General features: G+C 34.6%; 1 protein-coding gene across 1 annotated transcript in view; it reads left to right on the top strand.

Annotated features, from left to right (window-relative positions):
* The window catches only part of LOC107581726 (protein BUD31 homolog), a 1,887-nt gene extending 1,192 nt beyond the window's left edge, over positions 1-695 (top strand). The window contains exon 4 of the mRNA XM_016267366.1: positions 604-695. Within this exon, the coding sequence (XP_016122852.1) occupies positions 604-654 (51 nt within the window). The 3' untranslated portion in view covers positions 655-695. The remainder of the gene's footprint in view (positions 1-603) is intronic.
* Positions 696-11,229: the final 10,534 nt, after the last annotated feature.

Raw genomic sequence — 11,229 nt, 5'->3', positions numbered from 1 at the left:
AGAGACAAAAACATTAAAATCCATTATAAACGAGGCATTTGTTGCGTCCAGTGGGAACATAATTACGGATTATATGACTTATACTGTCTTTTAATGCGTATTGTAACACTCCAAAGAGAAAGGAAAAATTGAAATCGCATCATATGACCCTGTTTTTCCATCAAAAAGCTGTCCCATTACTTAATGTATGCCTTTAAAAAAAACTTGCCCCTTTAAGACTTGCACTCAATTTATTTACGAACTGCTTGTTTTCTTTAAAAAAAAAAAAACTAACTCTAGTTTCTCTAATCTTTTTGTATTCTATCTGTTTCCTTTTTATTTATTATACAATTAACAAAAGCAAAAAACGCCTCTAACACTAGCTTGATCTATTCTTTTTCTATTGTACGTGTTTTCTTTTTATTTATTATGATTGATTTTTTTTACTTCATGTACTGCGTTAAGCTAACTGAGACTTGTTATAGCACTTGCGTATCATTGCTCTTTTGTTGATTTTGATTGCTTCCATTGTCCTCATTTGTAAGTCGCTTTGGATAAAAGCGTCTGCTAAATGACTAAATGTAAATATGCCACTGTTCCTAATTAGTTATTTTGTTTTCTTAGGGTCGTATCATTGAGTGCACTCACTGTGGATGCAGAGGATGTTCTGGATGAGTCAAGAGGGCAACAACTTTTTGAACTTACTGAACTTTGATTTCACAACGAAACACAGTGTCACACACGGTGGCCTAGAGTGAGCCGAGGCGGCGGCGGGCTTGAGAACGGCGCTGCGATGTTCTGGATGAGTCAAGAGGGCAACAACTTTTTGAACTTACTGAACTTTGATTTGTATTTTTAATACATTTATTGGGTTGTCATTACGATGTTGAAATTATATGATTGTATGTGTATGCTTTGATTTATTTATTTATTTCATTTTGTATTAAACTGTGATGTGTCTTAATTATTCTGGGTTACACTGTCCAATCTCGTGCTTTGAGTGTGTGCTTCCATGAAGTATGTTGTATAAGCATGCTCTGGTAAAAGGAAGAAGGTAGAATATCTCATCCCATACAAATCAGAATTTTTGTGTATGTAAAAAAAAAATGTTGTATGAATGTTTCAATTATTTTATGTGCGTTGTTAACTGCCTACCCACTGCAGAGTGGCAACAAAAATATCCTTAATATCAATGTAAAATATCAGTTTTCAGATCAGTCCCTAGCAGGTTTAAGAATAATCTTTTAATGAAGTTGATGTTAGAAAAACGAAGTGGGTGTTATCAACTTTATCTCGGAAGGAATGAGGGTACGTCTCCATATCCTGACGCCTCTTTTGGAAGACCAAACAAAGTAGTTTCGCTTTCACAACGAAGCACACAGCGTCTTCATGACATGGTGGCGGTGGCAACAACAATACTACAGCGAGAATAAAAGTTACGCCTTCTTTCTTTGCGTGAACATTTGGGCGGCGTTATGCAAATCTTCCCACACAGTGACTTAGGTATGTTGGGGCGTGTTAGAATGAGCCGTTTTAGGTAGACGTGGCTGACTCTTAACTTTTATAAAGAATATCTCTTTGGATTTGAGACTTTAGTCTTTGCAACTTTACAGATCTTCTTTATGCACCAAGAGCTTGTAACACTTCAAAGACAAAAGAACAATTGAAATCGCATCATATGACCCTGTTTTTCCATCAAAAAGCTGTCCCATTACTTAATGTATGCCTTTAAAAAAACTTGCCCCTTTAAGACTTGCACTCAATTTATTTACGAACTGCTTGTTTTCTTTAAAAAAAAAAAAACTAACTCTAGTTTCTCTAATCTTTTTGTATTCTATCTGTTTCCTTTTTATTTATTATTCAATTAACAAAAGCAAAAAACGCCTCTAACACTAGCTTGCTCTATTCTTTTTCTATTGTACGTGTTTTCTTTTTATTTATTATGATTGATTTTTTTTACTTCGTGTACTGCGTTAAGCTAACTGAGACTTGTTATAGCACTTGCGTATCATTGCTCTTTTGTTGATTTTGATTGCTTCCATTGTCCTCATTTGTAAGTCGCTTTGGATAAAAGTGTCTGCTAAATGACTAAATGTAAATATGCCACTGTTCCTAATTAGTTATTTTGTTGTCTTAGGGTCGTATCATTGAGTGCACTCACTGTGGATGCAGAGGATGTTCTGGATGAGTCAAGAGGGCAACAACTTTTTGAACTTACTGAACTTTGATTTGTATTTTTAATACATTTATTGGGTTGTCATTACGATGTTGAAATTATATGATTGTATGTGTATGCTTTGATTTATTTATTTATTTCATTTTGTATTAAACTGTGATGTCTTAATTATTCTGGGTTACACTGTCCAATCTCGTGCTTTGAGTGTGTGCTTCCATGAAGTATGTTGTATAAGCATGCTCTGGTAAAAGGAAGAAGGTAGAATATCTCATCCCATACAAATCAGAATTTTTGTGTATGTAAAAAAAATGTTGTATGAATGTTTCAATTATTTTATGTGCGTTGTTAACTGCCTACCCACTGCAGAGTGGCAACAAAAATATCCTTAATATCAATGTAAACCAAACAGACACAAAACGCACCATGGTGTTATGTTCGTTTGCTTTTGGCATATATTAGTATAATTTTCAGTACTACGGCAGTATTATTTGATAACTATTGAGTGCCATGGTGTATACAGATAAAAGAACTATACTTTTTTTGCAAGAACACTTCCGAGGCAAAATATTTATTGTATTTATGGTTACTATTTAGTTACTAAAATGATTTGGTCACATCCTGGAGACTTACAGCACAATGACAATATTGTTAACCTACCAAATTAAACATTTTGTTGCTATAAACGAGTCATTACTCTTGAATGGAAGCTGTCCGGCAAGTAGTTCACTACAGACTAGTTTTGTGTCATTAACTGACCAGCACGCTTCACTTAATGAATATCTCACAAAACACTACAGAGGAATTTGCATGTCCTGAACATTATATTCAGTCACGAATGTAATCGTGCGGCTAATGCTTCTGAAAGTCCTTGACATGACTGGCGTCTGCCCGCATCGGGGCCTTGAGCGGCGCTGCGCACAAACCACACAACAGACATTCACTCCATGCATGCCTTCAAACACAGAGATACATAACAGAGTGCGATTCACGTAAAGCTTTCCTATCCAACAGTCAAATATACTCAACTATGCATGTCCCATTCAACCATACCTGGTTTGTCCGCCATCTTGCTCTGAACTTCAAGATGATGGCTGCCGCGGTGGCCGCTGGGAGTGAAATAGAGTGACGTCAACGCGCAAGGTATGGGGGCGGGGCTTATAAATCACGTGACCACCGGATACTGCTGCTATTTGGCTTTGATATCGATGTAAAGAAACAGAAAAACATGTTTAATTTGTTTTATCTGTTTAATCACCTATTACTTTTAGCAAAGTTCCAGACAGGGCTACACAAGAGCAAATACGCTAAAAATACTACAACGTTTTCGTGCAATTGGTAATGAAACTGTTAAGTATAAAAACGATCTCTGCATCTAAAACACAACCAGAAAGTTTGTTTTTAAAAATTTGTTTATTTTATGTATATTTTTAATTTCTCAATCTTTTTAACTGTTTAACAGCTGGTACCACTGGAGGGAGACATTTACTGCATACACACAGATTTGCTGGTAAAACAGGCTTGAGGTAAATGCATCACAAGACTTCATCTTTCTGGTGGTAAAGCATGTTCTTTGTGGTAAGTAATCAAAATAAAGACTTTTTTAATAATGTGAACATTTGCATTTGTCTTTACATGATGCAGATCATTATGTTGTTTGTTGTTTTGTTTGCTAGAGAGAAATGTTATGGATTTGTATGTGGTTTGCGGTAAAACATCACCTTCTCTGAGCAGCAGACCAACATCCTTCTTTTAGTCATTGAATTGATTGATGCAAAATTAGGTAAATGTTTTTGGGATGTCTATAGACCAGTGCCTTTAGATAAAATTCATTTAGCAGCTTTGCAAAGTGTGAGGATTCAGCTGCTGTCAGGATCATTCTTCCGAAGTTTTCAAAGTCATACAGTACAGATGACAAAAACAGCATCAGTTTTTACAGGCTCTTTGCTTAATTGAAGGCCCAGAGTAAACCTTAAACCAAGTCTTTTCTACTGCCATTTGCATTTAGGAGCACATAGATCTTTACAGATGGCTGAAATCCAAAAGCTGTATTGGCAACTGAAAGCCTTTGAGTGGATAGGTAGATCTTAGATAATGTATTTACAGTGTATAGACTATAAACTGTATATATTCTATACAATAAACAATATTCCATACAACATACAGTGGTGGCCAAAATTATCATCAGCAAAAAATGGTTTTAAAGGGGTCATATGATGCTTTTTTAAAGATCATTATTTTGTGTATTTGGTGTAACAGAATATGTTGACATGCTTTAATGTTCAAAAAACACATTATTTTTCAAATACTGTACATTATTGTAGGTCCTCTATGCCCCGCCTCTCTCAAGTGCTTTGTTTTCTACAAAGTCCCTTTGCGTGCACATTTGGGCCGCATTATGCTAATATTTCCACATAGTGAGGTAGATATGTGGGGCCGTGTTAGAACGAGGCATTTTAGGGGGGCGTGGCAGAGTCTTATCTTTGATAAAGAATATCTCTTTGGTTTTGAGACTTTAGTCTTTGCAACTTCAGGGATCTTGTCTTATATTTTTGTTTGCACAAGGAGTCTGACAACAGCCAGTGCTCCACTCAGAGATCTGATCTGATCATCATGCAGTCTGTCTGGAACACATGAAGAAACAGAACGACCTGAGACAAATCCAGAAGAACTGTGGCAACATCTCCAAGATGCTTCAAGAAACCTACCTTACGTTACCTTACCTTACCAAATGTTGATTTAATTTAGTTAATAGAAGTTAATTGATAAAGAATATCTATCTATGACATTATTTTTGATAGCATCCTCATTTTTACACAAGTGCCTAAAACTTTTAACAGTACTGTAGCTTTGCAGGTAGGATTCTTGAAGCATCAGCAAACTGACTTAAAACCATTTTTTAGCTGATGAAAATACTAGTGGTCTAATTTGATTTAATTTAGTTAATAGAAGTTAATTGATAAAGAATATCTATCTATGACATTATTTTTGATAGCATCCTCATTTTTACACAAGTGCCTAAAACTTTTAACAGTACTGTAGCTTTGCAGGTAGGATTCTTGAAGCATCAGCAAACTGACTTAAAACCATTTTTTAGCTGATGAAAATACTAGTGGTCTAATAATTTTGGCCACCACTGTAAATGTAAATGTAGTCTGCGTAACCAAAATGATTAGATGTGCATTTATTAGGGAGAATCATTATAGGCTACAACAAATAAATGGTAGGTATTTTTTACAATCAAAATGCTGGTGCAAATCACACTATTCTGTAACATTAAATAAACGAGAAAGAGAAGAGGCTGGCATGGTGATCTCATTAGAATGTGTGAGAGACACACAGCTGCCTGATTCACTGTGGTAGATGCATTAGACAGGAGGTCAACGGCATAAGTGCCATTCATTACTCCGCTCTGCCCTAAAAATCCCAGGCAGAATTCTAATTTTGAGATTTTAATTAAGATGGTGCAGCAGGCACATCAAAGGAGACATCAGTTCATAGTCTTTCAGGAGTTATACGGTCCAGCATGCAGTTACGTTATATTGATCTTCATTATTCACATATCTGCTCTGATTTTCACTGGCCATATGTTTACTCCGCAAATTGTATTCTTTCATTGCTGTAGGACATATGATAGTGGGGTTATCACATTTTATAATAATATTATTTCTAATCTACGTTTTCAGAGAACCAGGTTTATTAGTTCATCCGTAATGTCTGCTAACAGACAGAAGATCAGGCCAATCTCAATCCCACACTCTAATTGAATAAATTAATAATCCTCGTGATTATAGGAAAATGATGTAATGGAAAGAATGTTATTGTTCTAGCTCATTTATCTGCCGTGTGAAGGATAGAGAATATTTAAATTCCCTGTGTGCCAGTGGATTCCATCTTTCCTTCCTTGACTTATACATTTTTTGTTCTATTTTTAATCCAATAAAACGGCTGATTTTTTTATTTAATTATTTGTCTGTGTTCCATATTGAATACTACCATACTACTCATACTATTTCTGCATCATATAGTATGTATACTAGTATGTTTTCTTTATAAATAGGATGCCCAGATGACCTACTAAACAAGCAGTATAATGTTGACCTTACTGCATGAAGTACTGTATCCCACAATGCAATGCACTTAACTTCACCTTGACCTTTGATGGTTGAACCACAAATAATATCTAGCATTATTTTAGTATCATAGTTTCATTTTTATATTTTGAATTCGTTTTTATTTTTAGATATTCTATTTGAATTTAACATTAGTTACAGCTGTGATTTTTATTAGTTTTAGATTTGTTTTAAATGTGTCTGAATAGATTTTATTTCAGTTTTAGTTATTTTAGTACATAGTAGTTAAACAAAATCAAATGAGAAATGTTGCTTTGGCAACTAGCTGAAATAAAATATGTTTCGTTTTTATTTTATGTTATTTTTTAATAAAAAATTTAAGTTTTAGATTTAGTTAACTGTAATAGTAATCATTTTTAACAACTCTTTCTTAAGAATTATTTAGACTGCCAAATGTAAATACAAATGTAAAGGTATTTCTACGCAGTTTGATTCAAAATGCACAATAACCCATTTTATTTTTAAGAACTCAGCTTGCTTAATTATACATGCAAGATGACTAAAATTGTGAAATAATACTGTTGAATTCACTATTTAAAAATAAATAGCAAAATACAGGGCATAGAGTGCAGCATTTAGTGTGCATTCAGAACACTGCCCTTGTTTTTAATCTTATAAGAGCAGTCAAGGAAGATCAGTTTACACTGATTGTATTAATAAAGTTAAGGCCTTGAAGTGTGTCCAAGAAATTCTTCCGCATTGCATGTCTCACAAGCAAATTGCTTTTGACAATATATCCAAAATCTGTCTGGCAGAGACGAGAGGCTATTATGTTTTGCATTATACATTCATATCTGCAATAACTGTCATGATGGGAATGAACATGTATAGCATAATGATTTTAATTTACAATATCCAATCGCATTACATATATAGAAAATAATTGTTATAAAGACTTCTACTACAAATATTGCATGCACAAGGCCTACGGTACAATAAATGCCACCTCCTTTAAACTCATCACCCTCCCACAATCTCACAAATGATATTATAGTACACAGACTAACTCTATTAGACTCTGAAACATTTTCCCTGCGGCTGTTAGACTCCTTAACACCCTCATACCTAATTCCAATTCTAAGAAAATGATTTCAATTCAGCCAACATTGTAATTCCCTGCAGTGTTTATGCTGTTCTGCTGAAGTCAGCTTGCATACACTGTTCACATCCATCCAGGATGGATTATGGTCCTGTGAGGCCCTGGGGCACAGGCCTGTTTGGAGACCACCTCCTGATACCATAATGAGATTTAATGTTTAGATAATGAGACATAATAAAGCAAATATGAGATACAAAATCACAATTGCATGACATGTTTCAAAATCATGAAATAAAGTTGCAGTTACAAGCAGTTCAGGATGCATTGCAAATAAGACTATTAGATGCTCCCAGCTGACAAAAATATGTAAGAATCTATTTCATCATTACATTATGAAAATTTTATTTCTGAATGTTCTCTGAACGGTGAAAATGTCCAGTATTTTTTCTTGGTTATGTGAATATTCATTCCTTTTTATCCGTTTGCAACCATTACAACAATTTTACTCTTGAATGTTCTCTAAACATTCTAAAACTAGTCACATTTAAAAATGTTAGTCAGACATCCAACTACAATGTTTCAGAAAAAAATTAAAAGGGTTCCATGAATGATGTATAAATGGTGTTTTATGCTAACATTATTAAAGATCAGATAACTTTGAACTAAATTTGAAAGAGCTTGGCTGGAATGTTAGCCAAAGTTCTGAGAATGTTCCCTGTTAGGTCTAGGAACAGATTCAATTTCTTATTTCTTCATTTATTTCACTTTATGTAAACAGTTACTCACACACATTCAAGCACTGCTTATATATCAGATTTACATCTGCATTTCAGCTTCATAATTCATCCATTAAATTTGCACTATATTTGGGGTTTGTGCTTAGTATTCTTACTGAATAATGTTTGGAATAACAACTTGAATCTTTAAAACTTGCATTGATTTATTATAGTGGTTGCTCCACAGCATGTTATGAGAACATTTCCTCCAGTTTGTCAAGGAAGTATGTAGCTGACGATATGCTACAAATCCCAGCAGTAGACACGATTAATGATAGGCCAGTGTTTGAGCCATATCTCATTACTCTCCAGCAGGTCTGGAACTTGTTCCTGCATGATTTGGTTTATCACTCGTCTCCTGCAGCAACATATGCTGAAACAGCAGCCCTAACAGTAGCACTTAACTGAATAAAAAGAGATCCACTCAAAACTCAACTGAAAGGCTCATAGATAATCTCAGGACCTTGTCAGCTAAAGCTTTTTTGGTAATCCTGTTTTTTGTTATTATTTCTTTATATGTGACCCTGGACCACAAAACCAGTCATAAGGGTACATTTTTTCAAAATTTAGATTTATACATAATCTGAAAGCGGAATAATTAAACTTTCCATTGATGTATGGTTTGTTAGGATAGGACAGTATTTGGCTGAGATACAACTATTTGAAAATCTGGAATCTGAGGATGCAAAAAAATCTAAATATTGAGAAAATCGCCTTTAAATTTGTCCAAATGAAGTTCTTAGAAATGCATATTACTAATCAAAAATTAGGTTTTATTATATTTACAGTAGGAAATTTACAAAATATCTTCATGGAACATGATCTTTACTTTATATCCTAATGATTTTTGGCATAAAAGAAAAATCTATCATTTTGACCCATACAATGTATTTTTGGCTATTGCTACAAATATACCCCAGCGACTTAAGACTGGTTTTGTGCTCCAGGGTCACATAAAACCTTTTAATTTGGACAAAATACTGAGTGCACTTGTACATACTTGACAGATAATTATGTCAGGAATTATAAACACTATATATATCTTTGTCAATAATGCACTGGGTGAGTATGAGAATATGGATTTGACTATGAATGACGTTTTAATATGATTTAAAGCCTTTACAAGATTGTTATGCCAGGGATTTGATGGGGGGGAAGAAATAGACGTCTTAAATATAATATGTAAAATATACACATAACATCCATCCTGTCAAATTACACACACAAATGGTAAAGACTGCTATTACCATTTGGCTCAAAATGTATGGAATGCCTTTGGGCAAATGCCTTTGAGCCATTTTGTATCCGCACAGTATAGCAAAACAGAGCAGGTGATAGAGGAGGTGAAGAAACAGCCCAGTCAGCTTTCTGAACACGCACAGAGGCCTTCTGGGGAAATGACATTGGGAAGGAAATTAAATTCCCACTGGGTAAATAGAACATCCAGACAAAGAACGGACTCATTTAACTCATGCAAGAAGGATTCATTTTGCCAGTTCCTTGGGCTTAGAAATGCTGCTGCGAAAACAAATATATAAACTGATGATTCATCGATTGAATGATATTGATTTGCTTCTTCATCAATATCAATCAGCCAAACAGAACATTGGCCATACGTTATTTAAAAAAAAATTTTTTTATATATATTTATTTATTTTTAGATACAAGATATCCTGAATCAATCATTCTGAACGGAAACAAGATAACAACCTTACATTGTTGAATGGCAGAGCTAGAAAAAAATAGTTGTAATGACCAATAGTTTCTTATTACTCTAACCGGCACAGCAAAATATAAGTAGGAAGTGATCAGTCAAAAACTATGTTAATTGATGAATAAGTGCAAATAAAAGTGGAACATCATCAAGGGATTCATTACTAACACACAAAACATGATTTTCCAGTTCCCGTTTCTAAATTAGATTGGGATTAAATATTTCTGAGCTCAGCCATGCACAACATGTATTTTTTTGTCTCATTGGTAAATGCTAAATAATAAAGCATCCTGATGTCTATATTTGGTGACCTTTCTTAATATTGATTGAATAGAATGCCTCAAAAGAAAAGCATAAAGCTGACATTTTCTTAGTTACAGAATGAGTGTGTGATATGCTATTTATCATAAATAGGAAACAGAAAGTCCATTTCTCCTTCACACAGAGGACCCTTTATAGGGCATTGTTGCCTTGGCAGGTCATTTGAAAGATGAACTGCATGTTCACCTTGTTTTTGTTGCCTTCACTCTATAAGTGATGCCAGATATATAACAGCAGCATTATGTACATTCAAAATGCAAAGGTGTCCCATTGATTTCTCTGAAACTCAAATAAAGCATTCTATCATATGCTCCTTCCTCATTGAGGCTATTGGGCTTTGATATGTCCCAAGAATGCTGTCTGGACATCTAATGCAAAATCAAGTTCAAGGCTCAATGCTGCCCAACCATGTATTGAGGAGAACAACGAACTGATTATCCAAAAGATGTCAAGAATTTTTAATAATGACAAAATGAACCTACTTCTACAAATGTTTGCACTGGATTCCACTTGTTCCAATCTGTAGCCAATGTATTATTTTTTCCTAAAGGTATTGATTGAGACTAATGTAATAGATGGTGATGCAGTGCTTAGAGTTTATTAATCTCTTAAATCAGACCACAGACCACAATGCCAATCACAAATCCCTAGAATGCATATTGGGGTCAGTAAGATATTTTTATGTTTTTTGACAGATGTCTCTTATTCTCACCAAAGCTGCATTTATTTGGATCAAAATAAAATCTGAATTAATGTTATTAAGCGTAGCGTTAGTTCTGGCAGGTCACGTTAGTCAAGCTCGCATCAGCTGACTCTCGGGACTACGACACCTATCTAAGCATTCATATGTAAGGTCCCGCAGTAGTATCAGCAGTTTTTGCATTGCTCAATAGCTAATTACCCTCCTCCATCCCCAACTCCTCCTCTGTCAGTCAGGATTCAGCCTTCTGATTCTCCTTTGAATCAGACTAATTCTAAAATGTGTACACAACATTATTGAACTTTAACGATGTCTGCAATACATTTATGTTGGTTCTGTTCTGTTTACCCTGGGGGGGTTACCGCTGCTCTCTATGCTCTCATCCATTCTAGGC

Source organism: Sinocyclocheilus grahami, unplaced genomic scaffold (assembly GCF_001515645.1).
Source record: "Sinocyclocheilus grahami isolate Dianchi unplaced genomic scaffold, SAMN03320097.WGS_v1.1 scaffold37.1, whole genome shotgun sequence".
Taxonomy (NCBI): Eukaryota; Metazoa; Chordata; class Actinopteri; order Cypriniformes; family Cyprinidae; genus Sinocyclocheilus; species Sinocyclocheilus grahami.
This window is presented reverse-complemented; position numbering and strand designations above follow the sequence as displayed.